The 16,064-nt window shown below is 36.1% G+C and overlaps 1 protein-coding gene and 1 long non-coding RNA gene across 10 annotated transcripts in view; one reads left to right on the top strand and one right to left on the bottom strand.

Moving 5' to 3' along the window:
• PAPOLG (poly(A) polymerase gamma) overlaps positions 1-11,255 on the top strand; it is a 33,347-nt gene extending 22,092 nt beyond the window's left edge. For 2 of the 3 annotated variants that reach the window (XM_082358090.1, XM_082358089.1), the window contains exons 14-23: positions 1,972-2,091; positions 2,521-2,630; positions 4,572-4,693; positions 4,943-5,118; positions 5,531-5,619; positions 5,701-5,921; positions 7,129-7,194; positions 7,379-7,435; positions 9,252-9,346; positions 9,518-11,255. In XM_082358090.1, coding sequence (XP_082214216.1) covers positions 1,972-2,091; positions 2,521-2,630; positions 4,572-4,693; positions 4,943-5,118; positions 5,531-5,619; positions 5,701-5,921; positions 7,129-7,194; positions 7,379-7,435; positions 9,252-9,346; positions 9,518-9,737 — 1,276 coding nt within the window. In that variant the 3' untranslated portion in view covers positions 9,738-11,255. Of the gene's footprint in view, positions 1-1,971; positions 2,092-2,520; positions 2,631-4,571; positions 4,694-4,942; positions 5,119-5,530; positions 5,620-5,700; positions 5,922-7,128; positions 7,195-7,378; positions 7,436-9,251 lie in introns of all 3 variants that reach the window. The other variant, XM_082358091.1, reaches the window with a different exon arrangement.
• Positions 1-16,064, bottom strand: part of LOC309612474 — a 109,229-nt gene that overhangs the window by 26,294 nt on the left and 66,871 nt on the right. For 2 of the 7 annotated variants that reach the window (XR_014235140.1, XR_014235147.1), the window contains exon 4: positions 2,676-3,747. The exons of 2 other annotated variants lie outside the window; for them this stretch is intronic. This is a non-coding gene — a long non-coding RNA (uncharacterized lncRNA). Of the gene's footprint in view, positions 1-2,675; positions 3,748-4,654; positions 4,781-16,064 lie in introns of those variants that run through there. 3 more of the 7 variants (XR_014235141.1, XR_014235145.1, XR_014235142.1) reach the window with 3 other exon arrangements.

Raw genomic sequence — 16,064 nt, 5'->3', positions numbered from 1 at the left:
CATTCTGATAGGTATGAGGTGACATCTCATTGTTGTTTGGATTTGCATTTCCCTGATGATTAGTGACTTTAAGCATCTTTTCATATGTCTGTTAGCCATCTGTATGTCTTCTTTTGAAAAACGTCTGTTCAGGTCTTCTGCCCATTTTTTGATTGGTTTGTTTGTTATTTTTGATATTGAGTTGTATGAGCCTATATATTCTTTTAATTTAGGAGATGGTGGCATGAAAGATTTCAGAATCTTAAGCTTCTGTCAACAGATAGGAGATATTTTTGGTCAAGGACTAGTACATTCTTTCTAGCGCATCTGAACTGATTCCTTCTGCCTCCATTGTATTGACTTCAGTAGCTCCATCAGGCAGAAACTATTAGACCACCAAAGATGGTTGTGCTTTCCTCGGGTCTGATTTTTGGAAAAGGAAAACATGTTACTGTCCTGTTTTTGCTTCAAGGGTTTAATGCTTATTTCATTGACAATTAAAGAGACCTTGGGAATTCCCTGGTGATCCAGTGGTTAGGACTTCGTGCTTTCACTGCTGAGGGCACAGGTTCAAATCCCTGGTCGGCCAAAATGAATGAATGAATGAATGAACGAATGAACAAACAAACAAGAAAAAAAAAAAGAGACCCTGAAAAGAATCCTTTCACTAAACCATTATTTTATTTGTCTAGATTTGGGGTCAGAAAACTATGGTATAGTGCAAATCCAGTCTGCTACTTATTTTTATAAATAAAGTTTTATTGGAACACAGTCACACTCATTCATTTATGTATTGTCTGTGGCTTTTTTCCTGCTGCATGGCAGAGTTGAATAGTTGTGACAGAAACATATGGCCCACAAAGCCTAAGATATTTACTCTGGCCCTTTACTGAAAAAGTTTGCCAACATCTCATTTAGATAACACAGAGGAGTAACTCAGTGTTTTGTATATCTGCTGTTGAAGAACACATAATTATAATGTGTAAGCTTTTTCAAGCGTTTGAAAATGTGAAAATGTTCTTGTAGTTCTTTGTAATTCATAAAATCATTAATAAGTTAATAAGATAAGTAACAGTAGTCACATTTAAGTGAGGTAGAAAGTAAAGTTGCAGGTATCTGATGAAGTTTTTTTTTTTTTAATTTATTTTATTTATTTTTGGCTGCGTTGGGTCTTCATTGCTGCGCACGGGCTTTCTCTAGTCGCGGCGAGTGGGGGCTACTCTTCATTGCGGTGCGTGGGCTTCTCATTGTGGTGGCTTCTTTTGTTGCAGAGTACAGGCTCTAGGCGCACTTGCTTCAGTAGTTGCAGCACGCGGGCTCAGCAGTTGTGGCTCGCAGGCTCTGGAGCACAGGCTCAGTAGTTGTGGTGCGCGGGCTTAGTTGCCCTGCGGCATGTGGGATCTTCCCAGACCAGGGATCGAACCAGTGTCCCCTGCATTGGCAGGCAGGTTCTTAACCACTGTGCCACCAGGGAAGTCCCTGATGAAACTTTCTATATTTTAGTAGTATCTGATCTGATTTTAGTGAATTCTTTTTAAAATTTAATATCTAGTATCAATTTTGTAAAGATTAGAGCATGTTTATTTCATGAATTAAGTGCTAGTTATTAGCTCTTTTTGTTAACATTATTTAAATATATGTTAGTCTTAGGGTTTAGGCATAATATTTGAAAGTAGAAAAAGATTTAGAACCAGGTGAACGAACAGTTTTTGTTCATGCTCCAATCATGACTATTTTATGGTCTTAAAAGGCAGGGTATTTTAGATCAGGAATGCATTAAATAGATCAGTTCTTCTTGAAAAAGAAAGGGGAGGAAACAAATTCACTAAGTAACTTCTCATTTACTTGAATGGTATTTTAAACAGAGTCCCTAAAATATTGGACTGAATTTTTTTAATGAACCCTGTAAAGCATCATAGCTAATATGCTGTTTGGTTTACTTGGATGTAGCTTCCACATTTAATATGGAAAAATCTTGTCGTTTTATTTTAGGGTTGGATTAGTAGAATCTAAAATACGTGTACTTGTTGGAAATTTGGAACGGAATGAATTTATAACTCTTGCCCATGTAAATCCCCAATCATTCCCAGGAAATAAGGAACATCATAAAGAGTAAGTTAATTATTTTTTAATATCATATTTTTAAAATAATGGTATCCGAAATATGCATGGTTTAACATCAGTTGTGAGATGCTATTTAACAGGCATTGATGGAGGATAATACATTGTATACTTGAGCACAAGTTGTCATGCATTAAAACTAAGTACATGCTATGTTGGTAGCCCACAGACCCCAACAAAAAACTCCATCACAATATTTGGAGCATCTTTAAATATATATTTAGTAAGTCATTTTCGAAGCATTTAATCCTCTTTTATAATAACACAGGATAACTTAACAGGGGTCATTGGTGTCAGTTTTAAGAATTTGGCCAAACCATTGACATTTGTATTTATGCTTCCATAGACCAAGTTTTAATTACCAAATAGCATCTGTAAAATTGTAAAAATTAATGGAAATTCTTAAATTTTATTTTATAGCAACAATTACGTATCAATGTGGTTCCTTGGAATAATTTTTCGGAGAGTAGAAAATGCAGAAAGTGTTAATATAGACTTGACATATGATATACAGTCATTTACTGATACAGGTAAGACTTTGTCATCATGGAGCTGTGGTGCTCAACCTTGGCAGTAACGCAGTATCACCTGCCTAGGATCTGGCTGGCTATATTTTTTAAAGTTCCACAATTGATTAAATGAAGATGGAACATCTATATCATGAAAATAAATTCTGCTATTAAAAAAGTAAAGGCATGATGAAGCGACTTCCAAGACATGTTGGTGGGCGGGGGGTGGGGGGTTGCAGACCAGTGTAAAGAAAGACTATATGTATGTTTGCTTAAAAATACATAGACTATCTCTGGAAGGATATATAGTTTTTTTAAAAAAGAAACTGGCAGAACTGGTTGCTTTTAGGTCAAGGAACCAGGTGTGTCTAGTGGACAGGAGTGAGGCAACTTCACTGTATACTCTTGAACCCTTTTGAGTTTTTGTTGTTGTCGTTGTTGTTTTAAATACTTATTTAATTTATTTGGCTGCGCCAGGTCTTAGTTGCAGCACATGGGATCTTTGTTGCCGCGTGCGGGATCTTTAGTTGCAGCATGCAGGATCTTAGTTGCAGCATGCATGTGGGATCTAGTTCCCTGACCAGGGATCGAACCCGGGCCCCCTGCATTGGGAGTGTGGAGTCTTAACCGCTCAACCACCAGGGAAATTCCCCCTTTGAGTTTTGTACCAGGTAAATGTATTAACTGTTTTAAAACAAAAAGAAGACTAAAGAAACTCTATAGGTGATTCTTAGTGTGCACAGCCAGTGTTTGTAATCACAGTCATAAAGACTACTTGCTTTTTACTTTTTTTACATGAAATAAATATCATTCAGTACAGGCTTGCTGAATATGTTTCAGAATCAGTGAAAAAAGTCTTTCACATCTAGCTCCCTAAGAATATCTCCCTGGAATATCTTAATATATCTGTTATAAATTTGGAGTTGTCTTAATAATCTGGAATAATGGACATTCATACTATTAATATTCTTGGTTAGCTCATCTGAGTTTTCTAAATTCTTTTGAATTAGCACTCACATTTATCATGAAAATCCAGGTTCCTGTGCATCACCTAGAACCACTGAATCACATGCTCTGGGAGTGGAGCCAGGAGTCTGCACACTGAACAAGCACTCCTGGTGATTCTTTTATAAGCAATCTGGAATGAAAACATAGATATAAATTTTTCCATTCTAATTTGGACTCATTTTTCCAAAAGGAGGGGGTTGGGAAGCTCTGTTTATTATAGATTTATAAAATGTTCTTCTCCAGATAGAGATACTGAGGCCCCAAGAGATTAAATAATTTACATTTCACAGTAGTTACTGTGCAGAAGAAACCTCCTATCCCTGTCTTGAGTAAGCTTATAATCTAATTTGGTATTCACAATTAACATACATTAAATAATTTATATGGTAGTTAATAAAACTGATTTTCTTATAAGGAGTGAAAAGCACTAGACTGGGGACCTAGGGCTATGTGTATTCCCATTTTGGCAAGGCATTCAAGGCTGTTGAGCCTCATTTACCCACCTGTATAATAAGGATGTACTTTTAGATGGTTTCTCATGTCTAACATTCTGTGATTGGTGTAGTAAAAGCAGCTTCATGGAGGAGGAGAACTTGAATTGCATCTTGGATATTTGGTATTAGGATTAGCTCAGACTTGGGCAAATAATTATGAGAAGACATTGCCTTTGGGGAAAATAGCAGAAAACAAGATTTGGAAAAAGCCTTTTTTCCATACATTTATTTTGTTAGATTTGATTATGGGGAAGTCTTAGAAGTTGGACATGAGAAAACTAGTCAGTACTTGAATAGGATTGTGACATTGTGAAAATGTTTTGGAAGTATTTGTTCTGTAAGAGGAATGTGTGTTTGTGTAGTGATGTGGAGATATTAAAGGTATGTATTTCAGAAAAAGAAAACAGAGCCCTAGGTTCAGAAGGAAGTTCCCCATTTTAACATACTGACTCTGTTACAGTGTACAGACAGGCAAACAATATAAACATGCTAAAGGAGGGAATGAAAATTGAAGCAACTCACGTTAAAAAAAAACAACTTCATCACTACCTTCCCGCAGAGATTCTTCAGAAGAAGAAAAAGGTGAGTTTGTACTTGTAACTTTCCAATCTGAGTGGAACTCAGATGAATGATCCTGGGACCAAATTTGCATTTTTACAACGCCCAAACCTATTGAGAAGAAAGAGGGAAAGTACAGACAGTTCAATCTAGGACTAAAATCTTACCTTCATTAATCACAAAAGATAATTTGTTTTATATGTACTTCAGAATTGAAACTAGTCATTTTTCTCATTTACTTTTTGAAATCCTAAAAGCTTTCCCCTCTTTCAGCAAAGTCTTTCTGATGTCAGTCGAAGTTCAAGTGGACCTCAATCCAAAAGATCATCTCTGGATAGCAATTGTTTGGATAGCTCCAGAGACACTGATAATGGAACACCTTTTAATTCCCCAGTGTCTACAAACAAGCCTTCCAAGCCTGATATTCCTCCTTCAGGAGAGACAGAAAGGTCTGTATTTCAAAATTTTCCTCTCAGTCTTCAGTTTATTTGAGGATAATGTAAACTTTTCTATACCTTTGCTAAATACATTTTTTTTAACTGTAAAAAGATTTTATTTTGCCAGTTAGTCAGTTTCTTATTTAGAATTATTTGACAGTTTGTGGTAATCTCTGGGGCATGGTATAGGTTTATGCGTATGTGGGAGTAGATAAGTACACAGAAATGTACAGGTTTTCCTTTTAATTTTTTCTTTTAATTCTCTTCCTGGGTCCTCTTCCTTTCCCTACCCTTTTCTCTTCCTTCAGTGAAATGTTAAAAGTTAGGAGTACTTGAAAGAAATTGTCTTAAATGTTAAAATAAGAGTGTTTTAAATACATACTATTTAAATCATTTAATGATGATATTTTAACACTTTTAACAGGAATAATGCTGAGCCTGCTGCTGTAGTTGTGGAAAAGCCACTGACTGTCCCTCCAGCTCAAGGGCTGTCTATTCCCGTCATTGGTGCAAGTAGGTATCTACGCTTTTTTTTAGTAACGATACTACTACATTTGTATTTAATTACTGAAATCTTTCTTTTTTCCTTTTCAGAAGTTGACTCTGCAGTAAAAGCTGTATCACCTCCAGCTGTGTGTACCATTCCTACTGTAGTAGGACGAAATGTCATTCCTAGAATCACAACACCCCACAGCCCTGCCCAGGGGCAGCCACATCTAAATGGAATGTCAAATATAACTAAGAATGTTGCCACCAAAAGATCCCACTCCCCATCCATAGATGGGTCTTCTAAGAGGTTGAAAGACATAGAAAAGGTAAAATTACAGCTTCAGTGGTGATTCAGTAGTTGATTTTTTTCAAAGTAAACTTAAAATAGTGCTGAAGAAACTCAAATTCTTCACAGTTATCTTAGTGTTCCATTAGGATTTGACTGTTTAAAAAGAGTATTTACCTAAACCCTAATAGGATAATACTAATTGTTCATCTTAAATTCAAATTACTGGGCTTCCCCGGTGGTGCAGTGGTTAAGAATCCACCTGCCAATGCAGGGGACACGGGTTCGAGCCCTGGTCCGGGAAGATCCCACATGCCGCAGAGCATCTAAACCTGTGGGCCACAGCTACTGAGCCTGCGCTCTAGAGTCTGCGAGCCACAACTACTGAGCCCACGTGCCACAACTACTGAAGCCCATGCACCTAGAGCCCATGCTGTGCAACAAGAGAAGCCACAGCAATAAGCCTGCCCACCACAAAGAAGAGTAGCCCCCACTCGCCACAAGTAGAGAAAAGCCCGCGTGCAGCAACGAAGACCCAATGCAGCCAAAAATAAAAACTTAATTAATTTTTTAAAAATTCAAATTACTAATGTGTCTAAAAATTTGAATGATTGATCTTCGTTTCTCCTTGACTTACATAAAGGCATTATTGGTAACTAAATAATCATATTTATTGTGTTATAATGTTGATCTCCTCTGCTTCCAGTAGGTGGTGGTAAAACTGTTTTATTCATTATCATCTGGATAGATTAAACAAAAAGATAAAACTTTAGAAATTAAGGGTGGCAATTGAATTCAATCTAATTTAAATTCTCTTCGCTCATCAAACCATGTTCGTAATAGTTTGTTTTTTTTAATTAATTTATTTATTATTTTTGGCTGTGTTGGGTCTTCGTTTCTGTTCAAGGGCTTTCTCTAGTTGTGGCGAGCGGGGGCCACTCTTCATCGTGGTGCGCGGGCCTCTCACTGTCACGGCCTCTTGCTGCAGAGCACAGGCTCCAGACGCACAGGCTCAGTAGTTGTGGCTCATGGGCCCAGTTGCTCCACGGCATGTGGGATCTTCCCAGACCAGGGCTCGAACCCGTGTCCCCTGCATTGGCAGGCAGATTCCCAACCACTGTGCCACCAGGGAAGCCCCCGTAATAGTTTTGATGTTAGCCTGGTCACTAATTAGTTTCTCAGTTTATATAGATTTATGTGGTTTTTATAGGTAATAATAGCAATTCATTTTAATGTTTATATTTTAGTTTATTCGACTTGAATCAACGTTTAAGGAATCACGTGCTGCTGAAGACAGAAAAAGAAAATCAGTGGTAAGTATATCAATAGTGTGCTTCAAAATATTTACTTTTAAAGAGCCATGTATCAGGAAAAGTACTATATTCAAAAGTAGATCAGATTATATCTGTCAACTTTTGGTTATGTTTTATTTCATGTAGAAATAAGCATTTGCATATAGGAAAGAAAGTTTTCACTTGTATGTAATTCTGTTTTCAGGATGCCATTGGAGGAGAATGTATGCCTATTCCAACTATTGATACATCACGCAAAAAGGTAATAGATAGTCTTATTTGTTATAAAATACACAGGTAAAAATTCATACGTAATCTGCAGGTACAAAAAGCTTACTAAGAAGAGCCTAGCACGGGGTGAGGAAAAGAGTACTAAGATTTTGTCCCTGTCCTCAAAGACCAGCAGTATAGTTGGAAGTTGGGTTGGAAATAGCAAACAAAGTGTGTGATCCTAAATGTATGTACCTCAAAAGTCTAGAAAAGAGAGAGTCGTTTAAGACTTCACGATTTATGCAGGTTATGTTCAACCTTTGTTTTTATTTACTTTTAAAGAAGCAGTTTAGTGTTCAGCACAATAATTTCTTACCAACACTTGATAGTCTTTTGTTGTACACCACTGCTTACTGACAAAATTTAGGTTTGATAGTTGGGGACCATAGTTACTAATATTTTGGAGGAACCAAATATACTGGTATACAGAGTAAGTACCTTTAAAACATGAGCTAAAGAGCCCCTAAATCTCAATTTAAAAATTTATTTTCAAAGGATTACCATTTAAGCTAATAATATTATAGGTGCTCAAAAAAATCAGCCTTGTGTAAATCAGAAAAAGCCCTTCTTTGAGAGGTTACAGTAAACAAAATGGCTTATTTTTCACCCCCCATTAAATAATAAAGTGTTTCTCATCACAGTCAACTGTCAGCCTGCCAGGTTCCCCAGGATGTATTGGCAATTCTAAAGCAAAATAGAAAATGTCCTCATACTTTCTATTGGTTGTAGAATTTATAAAATTTCTTTTAACATAAGAGTGGGTTACAAAAAGAAGAGGTGTATAATTATATTATGTATGGTAATGGAAAAAAAATTTGAGATGGATATTAAAGTGTGAAAGTGTGAAATGACATGTCTGGGTTTTGCTTTAAAAGATTTCAAGTATAAAGGGTAAGGGGCATAAACCAAACAAATGTGGCAAAATTTTAATAATGTGAGTCTTCATTGTGGCATCTAAGTCTTCATTGTGGCATTTAAGTCTTCATTGTCCTTCCTATTCTCTACTTCTATGCACGTCTGAAATTTTTCATGTTTTTTTTTTTGAATGGATGTGCATATGATATAATTTGTTTAGCCAAGGTAACACGCGAGGAGAATTAATTCTTGCAGTCATCTCTTGACAAGAAGCTGATATGCTGTTTCTGTCAGACAACTATCTGTATTTTAGGCTTCTCTTTGTTTCTCAGTCTTAGACTTTGCCTTCATTATATAATAATCTTTAGTGTCTTCAAAAGCCCTCATATAGATGATGTCCCTGAATTTTACCATCACTGAAGTTACCTACCCTGACTACAAAGTTGGTTTTCCAAAAAACTTAATTATCTCACAAGTTGGGTTATTCTTTTGCATGAATGTATTACAGAAACTAATTGAAGGATATAACTGGATATCAAGTTTTCCTCTGTATCACACACTCATTTTTTCACCTTGCACCCCAAGAATTTCCTATTTAGTGACCATGCTCTTCAGCTATTTCTCTTTAACATTGCCTGAGTCTGAGGAGGACTTCGTTCTTCATGCATTTCTCAGTCTAGAAGTGGCAACTGATTAAACAAAGTCCTCTTTCCTATTCATACAGTCCTCCCACTTCTACCCTTTCCCTATCCCTCTGCTTTTCACCTGTTTAAAAAAAAAAAATAAGTCCCCAAAACAAGGGGAATTGAACATAGGGAAAAAATATTCAACACATACTTGAGTGTTTAGGAACTTAAAGCATTTGGAAAAAACGCAGAGTTTTGAGACTGATTTACTCGTTGGACCTTTATAATGTGTATTTGTTTTTCCTACTTTGTATTTCTTTCTAACAGAGACTGCCCAGTAAAGAACTACCAGATTCATCATCTCCAGTTCCAGCAAATAACATCCGTGTCATCAAAAATTCCATTCGACTGACCCTAAATCGGTAAAAGCAGTGCCTCCTTACTTAAGTGAATATGCAATCATTTAGTGGCATAGATGCAGCCACTCTTTTTAAGATAGAGGTGGCTGTCATACATAAAATAAGGTGAAAGTTACAGTCATCGGCCTAACAACCTTGAAGTGGTTTTTTGAACTCTCACACTTTGACCTGCAGATGCTGTAGCATTCTCTCATTGATTGCTACATACAATTCTCTGAGGATCACCTGCTATCAAATTATCATCTGCAATATTATGGCTTTGCGTTGGAGGTTTTACTGCCTTAACTTTCGATGCTTATTTCTCTGTTGTGGGAACCAGTTCTTGGCTCTCTGGACATTGATAAAACAAGTCCTGAACACCGCCCCCCTCTTCTTTTTAAGTCTTATGTTGTAATCATTGTATAGAACTAAAAAAGTTGAAAACAAAAAACAAAACAAAACAAAAAATGTAATTTTCCAAATGTTAACACATTTACTTTAGCATTGAAGCCACTTTGTGAAACCTGAGATAAATGAATGTGAGGTATCTTCTCTGCTTTCCTCATTTGTGTAGATGTACTTATTGTCTGTTCTGTTGATTTAAATTATTTTTTCTGAGATTGGCACACGGAATATTTAAATTTTTATTGTGCCTTTCTATCCAAATGTTGCATAGTTACCAGGGAGGATTAGTCCAGTGATTACATAAGAGTTGGGCACCATAAATTCTCTATATTTTGCCTCCTATGGAGGCCTTTGAAATGCATCTTTATTAAGAATCAAAATATGACCAGGATACTGAAAGTCAGTATATGAACGGTGAAATTGTTACATATCCTATCTCATGCCATTCTTGTTAGTTGACTGGTATTTTTTACTGAGGAGCAACTCATTCCGGCATCAACAGTAAGATGCCTTTAAGTATGGCAAACTTGTATTTTTGAAGTGTACGATTAACTTGGCATGATACTTCCTGACCATTACTTACCGCCACAACTTCAAACAGTTCCTTCGTGGACTAGGCATGCAGAAATGAGCAGTGGATTTTACTGAAACCTAAAGGCATTTTTGAATGACATTGTTACCAACCATTAATTGGCTCAGGACCTTTGTAATTTTTATTTAAATATATGAGTTGTCTTTTTTTACACTGCTTTTTTCAGTGCATTTCTTAATATTTTTTAAGTTTCATGAATGCATGCTCCATTTATTAAAATCCATAACCATGTAATTCTTCTTGTAATATGTTGATTCAGTGTTTTGTAAATGAAGTCGTATGTATTTTCAGAGTATTTTTGTATGTACTGTAAGATACCATCTTTTCAAAGAGAATACTTTAAAACCTTTACTGTCTCTCTTTAGTCTAATTTTTTAAATATGGATTATGCTTGAATTACTCTTAAAACGAAAATGTATAGATTACACAGCCAGGAATGTTGGTATATATTACCTTCTTCAGCTTTCACTCACCATTTAGTAGGTCCAGTAGGAAAAACACAAAATGGTACATTTGAATACTGCAGGGAAAATTCTTGGTTATATAGTTTATAGGGCTCATGGGATGCCATTTAGCCAGTGGAGTAATAGTCCATTTTCTCTTGCAAGCCCTTTACCATTGAGTTGAAATACTTGAATTCTGATTTTCAGAGAGCAGGATCCTTCTTTTCCCACTCCTGTTCCTGACCCCTACATCTCTGAAATGGAAATTCTAGTGTTTAACTTTTACAAAGGGAGACTTCTTAGAAGTAAAGAAGAGCAAGGGGAAAACAATGGTTGTTCCATTATTCACTTTTTATATAGCAAAAGACGAGAATGAAATCCCATAACCAAGTTGTAGCTTCCTTGGCAAAGCTGTTCTCTTAGTTGACCCTTTTTCTTTATTCAAGTATTTTGAGATTTGTTCAATAAATACTCTTATTTGAGCAAAAGTGAATGATTATGAAAGGACTGAATAACTGTCACCTGACTTAAAACATTGATTGATTGAAAACTTCTTTAATAAGGACTTTAAGAATTCCCCATACGTACATCCATGTTTACCCTATTATATAAACCGATTCCTTGGAGTAACTAGTGGAGTTCGTCTTTAATAAGAAAGCAACAGGCCTAACCTTTGTACTGTAGTATAGTCATTCCTCCTCTTGTTTTAATGGTCCATTTGACATGGGGTTAAGACATAGCCAAGAGTTTAACATTAGACTTCTCAAAGATAGCATTCTTCAACCTGTTTGTTTGGTAACTGGGGAGTTGATGAGGTGCTTTTGAGATAGCGGGTTTGGTCAGAAATGAAGTGTTTTCTATCCTGAACAGTAGGTAGAACGTTGAGTACAGTTGACCCTTGAACAACACAGATTTGAACTACATGGGTCCACTTATATGTGGATTTTTTTCAATAAATATAGTACTTGTATTTTCATTTCACAGAACTTTAATTAATTAATTATAGGGGAAAGTTTGATTGAGATCACAATATGTGGAATCAAAAGGACTAGGGTTTGAGTCCTGATTCGATCCAGACTGTTTCAGCTTCCTGCCCTTGGGTGAGTCATGTATCAATTCCTTTGTTTTTGAAGCAGAGATAGCAGTACAAGTGTTTTCAACTGGGGTAAGTGGGTCGGTGCCCCTAACTCCTGCATTGTTCAAGGGTCAACTGTACATTTTGTTACCATGGTAGGAGACCTCCATTGTAAGGGTTCCAAGTAAGTAGGAGGGAATGGTCTGCAGTTATGTGCTATGTTCAGAGGCACTAGGTAGATGCATTTGATTTCAAAGTGTAGAGACTATACCTAGAAATATAACTAGAAATATATTTTATAAAGTCAAATAACCTGTTCTTCAGTATGTAGACACATGTGCATTTTCAGAAGGGTATTTTAATCTCATTTTTCAGTGACTGGCTCTAAAGAATAATATATCAATGAAACAATTATCTGCTAGTTTAAACCTTAGGGACTTAACTAATTTGAGAGACAGGATAAGTGGCTTAAAACCTTGTAAAATTGGGGCAAGAGGATTTTATAAGACTATGCTTACAATAAGAGTTTTTGTCTTAAGGCAGCAATTTAGTAACATCATTAAAATGCTTACTGTCCTATATAGTTGCAGTGAAGTGAAGTGAAGATGGGCAATGTTGAAATGGGCTAAACTTATTTTCCACTGTGTCCCACAGCTTTGAAATAGAAATTCCTAACCTGCGGATCATGGACTGTAGCGAATCCCTTGCAAATGTATATAAGAAGTTTTTGTTCATATGCATTTTTCTGAGGGCAAGTTCATAATTTCATCAGCTTCTCAAAGTGGTCATGACCCTTAAAAAAAAGTTAGGAACCACAGCTTTTCAGGATTGAATAATCCCAAACTCTTTGCAATTTTCTTCTTAAGATTTTTCTGTGGTGTATTTCTGAAAATGTACTGTGGCTCTTAACTAGTAAAGTGGGCTAATGAAGGACGCTGGAACACTGAATTTCTCTCCAAGTTTCTTTATATATCTCCGATGAAACTTCATCAGTATTTAGAAAAAGGTGTATGATTAGATTTATGTGTCTTCAGTTAACTTAGATTCATTAACAGGGTCAAACTTAAGTTCAACAAATTTCAACCTAAGAATGATCAGAGTAGAATAGCTTAGAATAATGATTAGAAATGGTAAAAAATAGGATTTATCATTAAAGATCCTAATCCTTTGATTTTGGTAGCCTTAAATTTCTTATTTCTCCATGTTTGTGATTCAGACCAGAACAGACTGAACAGACCAATAAATAGAACTTTAGTGTAAAAAAAATTTTTTTTAATAAATAAAATTGTGTGCATATTTAAATAAATAACTACCTATTAAATCTTCCAAAGCTTAGAATTTAGGTCATGATAATAGTGATGAATATAGTGCAAGTGGTGGAAGAAAACTGGTCTCAATAATGGTAACTATTTCCTTAGGATTTTTTAAAAGAATTGTACAAGGTCAGATCCTTCCCAAATTTCCCATTTTTTCTGGAATAATTTTATATTTGAAGTAGTTGAACATAAGATTATCATCAGGCTTGCTATAATTTTTAATGTATTGCTGCATTTTTAGCAAGGACCCACGTAATTACCTTAAAAAGTGCTTAGGATATCTTTGAGGTAAATGGTGCTACATCACTTCACAGTATTATGTAAAATGAATGCAGCTCCTGTTCCTTTTTAGCTAGCTGTTTGTGTAGTTCCTATTAATTTTTCCTGCCTTTTATTTGGATTGTCTTAATTTCTTAGTTGTACACACGAGCCTCATTATCTGTCTGGAATAAGTAATCAAATAAACTTGCTTTGATAAATAGGTGTTGATGATTGACTGATATTATTCGGGAGTAACTTAAAAGTACCAGACGTCTTTAACTTATTTTTCAAACTGACAGCCAATTCGGTCCTTCACCACACAGAGTCTTGGGCAGGTAGTGGTATCCACAACCTGCTTAACATAAAAGCAGAGTTCATACTCAATTTGCCTTACACAGAATATCTGATTAAACATTTTAGCAAGCAGTAGCATCTGCCTCAAGTGTTGAGGGCAAAATTCTATCACCCTGTGGTCAACATCAGGCAACCAGAATTTTCTACTAATGGCTGGACAGAAGTGCATTTAGCAATCAGATCTTGGGTACTGTCCACAGAAGTACAAGCTACAGAGCTTGTCACATTCTTGTTAATGACTTGTTTTTAGCCTGTCCACCTATCTTAAATCAGGTACTGAATTCACAAATAAGAACCTGCCTCTACATCAAGATTATTAGCAAGCCACTCATGGCACCAGTGGAAACACACTTGACATTTATTAAGCTAATTAGCAAAGCCTCCTGTATTGAGTGAGCTGTGGATAACAGAAGGGCTTCTAATAGTCGCTTGTGAAGTACACTGATTGGAATGCCAGCTGACCATCCCTGGGGTGTGAATTTCTGATTAGGGCATCTCACTGCTCCTAGGATATAACTTTAACAATTATCACACTATGCTGAATGTGTTAAATTAACATCATAACAGGTTCTTTGTGGATCTGAATGCATTAAGCTATTAAGGGCAAGATAGAATTTGATGCTTTTAAAGCACATGTTCTAAAAACTATCTTTCAAACCATATCCAGCCAAACTTTATTACTTATTAGTCCTTAAAAAGACACACTTCTAAACCCTTCCTTGCCAATCTCTGATTACTGACATTTTGAGCCTAATGGCCACATAAAGCCTTCCATGATAACCTGGTCAGAATCAATCATCCTACCTTCGCAACATGTTACCTGTGACTTTTCAACGTTTCAGTTACTCTAACTTGCGTAATGTTCCCTTTACATACTTGCTTTCCCCTGAGAGGTTGTAAGTTGAGAGTACGAACCTATATCCAAGAATCTTTATGTAGTGGGTACCCAGAAAATACTGAAGAAGAAAATGTGTGAGGGACTTCCCTGGTGGTCCAATGGCTAAGACTCCGCGCTTCCACTGCAGGGGGCATGGGTTCCATCCCTGGTGAGGGAACTAAGATCCCACATGCCGTGCAGTGTGGCCAAAAATAAATAAATTTTTTTAAATGCATGAGTCCTGTTTTGTTGGTTGGTTTTGATTTTTTTCTTTTTAGTCTGAAGAGGGTTATCTAGAAGAGAGACCTGATGAAGGAACAGAAGCAAACAAAACTTAGTGAAAATCATTAAGGCACGTTTCTTTTTCACTGAGAAGATCATTAAGATGCATTTTTCAAACTTTTTCAACTGTAACACTTAGTTTAAAACATTTTATATTGCAAGCCAGCACATGTATATATACATACATGAATGTGTGTATATATAATTTATATATGTATATACACACATAGGTAATTAAAACATGTTTCACAAAATGCTTTCCTACTATGCAAGATGCAGGTTGATATTTTAAGAGTGAGCTGTGATCTCACTAAGGTGATTTCACAGCCTCTCCTGAGTTGTGACCTACAATTTGAAATACACTACATTAGAAGTTCTCTTCCCAAAAGTTCATTTCAAACTTGGATCATCTTTCTTTATTCAGCCTGTCTGTTTTAGGATGCAAACTGTTACAGCAAATAGTACTGAAAGGCTAGTAGGGTGAAGCATGGGGGAGAAGTAGATGAAGTATAGCTAGCTACTCCTTTCTCCCAAGGAAGAATGTTACCCAAAAGACTTAACATCTTTGCATCAACTGACAATAAAGGGAAAAAAATCATGAAAGCCAAAAAATCAGCAAACGGCAAGAATTGGGACATTTGGATGGTATTTATTTTAGTATTGGTTAGTTGACCTCAGCTGGCCAAGGGGTGTCATCAATCCCGGGAGGGTGGACTGGGGATGGACTGAAGAATGACAGGCTTAACTTATTAACCAAGAGTCACTAGAGTGAAATGTATAAATTTCCCATTTAGAAAATTCTATTGTACACACACAGCTCTCATATAATATCCCAACATGGTCCAGGAACTCAAGGATACCAGAGAATTGGGGTCCAATAGTAAAAGTATTACTATCTCCTGCGGAATTCTAGACCATAATTATAAATGTTCAACATTTCCTAAGCAGTTAGGATGTGCCTTTTAAAACATTACAGCACTTAATCTTTACAATGATCCTAATAAGGTAGCACTGTTGTCCTTATTTTACAAATGAGGAAATTGAGACTTAAAGAGTTTATGTGACCAGCTCCAAATTGCGTAACTATTAGCTGGCAGACTCAGGAAGTATTATGATTCAAAGTATAGCGCTCAATCA

Source organism: Balaenoptera borealis, assembly GCF_965194805.1.
Source record: "Balaenoptera borealis genome assembly, chromosome: 15".
Lineage (NCBI taxonomy): Eukaryota > Metazoa > Chordata > Mammalia > Artiodactyla > Balaenopteridae > Balaenoptera > Balaenoptera borealis.
The sequence above is the reverse complement of the archived record's forward strand: the minus strand, read 5'-3'. Positions and strand labels throughout refer to the sequence as shown.